Source organism: Anneissia japonica, unplaced genomic scaffold (assembly GCF_011630105.1).
Source record: "Anneissia japonica isolate Jap-2015-1 unplaced genomic scaffold, ASM1163010v1 scaffold25212_len90753_cov164, whole genome shotgun sequence".
Lineage (NCBI taxonomy): Eukaryota > Metazoa > Echinodermata > Crinoidea > Comatulida > Comatulidae > Anneissia > Anneissia japonica.
The window spans coordinates 25,945-27,000 of NW_022755913.1; the positions used below are offsets into that span (position 1 = coordinate 25,945).

The 1,056-nt window shown below is 33.6% G+C and overlaps 1 protein-coding gene across 1 annotated transcript in view; it reads left to right on the top strand.

The window, feature by feature from the left end:
• Positions 1-231: 231 nt before the first annotated feature.
• Positions 232-1,056, top strand: part of LOC117123762 (adhesion G-protein coupled receptor G6-like) — a 12,566-nt gene continuing 11,741 nt past the window's right edge. Inside the window, exon 1 of the mRNA XM_033269771.1 lies at positions 232-344. Within this exon, the coding sequence (XP_033125662.1) occupies positions 238-344 (107 nt within the window). The 5' untranslated portion in view covers positions 232-237. The remainder of the gene's footprint in view (positions 345-1,056) is intronic.

The following is a 1,056-nucleotide window of genomic DNA, read 5'->3' on the forward strand; positions in this document are numbered from 1 at the left end:
ATTGTTCTACTTGTTATACACTATATAAATGAGTGAGTAGTATAATTTCCGTTTGATTGAATATACTGTATAGGCATATATATAATATAGGCCTATATATACATACTGTACATACATACGCCTACATACATATATATTTATAGTTTGAATTTTTTTAGTGTTCAAATGGCACTTATTGTGCGTTTCTAATTTCAGGTTAAAATTTCTTTCTACAAAGATGGCGTTCAAGAGGCCTACATGATATTTGATGGTAGTCATACGGAAAAAATGGATTGGTTTGCTTTAGAGAACGTAACAAGTAGCTCATACGACTTTACAGCACCATTTTTTTCCTCGATTAAAGGGTAAACAAATAATGCAACTACTTTACCCACACCACCACTATTTTAGCACCACTAAGCGCTAGACATTGCACGCCGCTGACTAGCCGAATTAATCTAACACTACTATGTTACTACTACCATTTCTACTACTTCTTTTGGATTACCACATTATTCTAGGGAATTTTGTCATACCAAAAAATGAAACCATATCATACAACATTGGGTGGGGTAGGGTATTACTTTATCTCGTACGAGTTCAATATTCACACAAAACCAAATTGAAAGACTTCATACATTACATAGCCAGCCTTAATTGAATGTCATCAATTTAGTACAACAGGTCTTGAGTTTTTGTGTTTACAAGCCTGTCCTACAAATATATAAGAAAATTTCACAATGTTTTGCTACGCATAGTATTTTGTCGAGAAAATAATATTGGCTGATATATGCCTTATAATTGGTCTATCTGGTTATACTTGGTTATACTGTAGCTTATACTATTATTGGTTCCTATGCTGTAAACAATAGGAACTTTTACAACGTATATTCGTCCGTATGTCTGTGACGCTGACGCCATCAAAATCGTGGTAAATTTGTAAGCAAGCTTGAATTTCCAAACACCTGTTGGTTTGAATTTTTTTCATACATAGTATTGGCCGTACGTGTAATTGTGTCAGAAATATTTAAGCAATACACGAGAACTTTATTACTCCCCGCCCTCCATAATCAATAT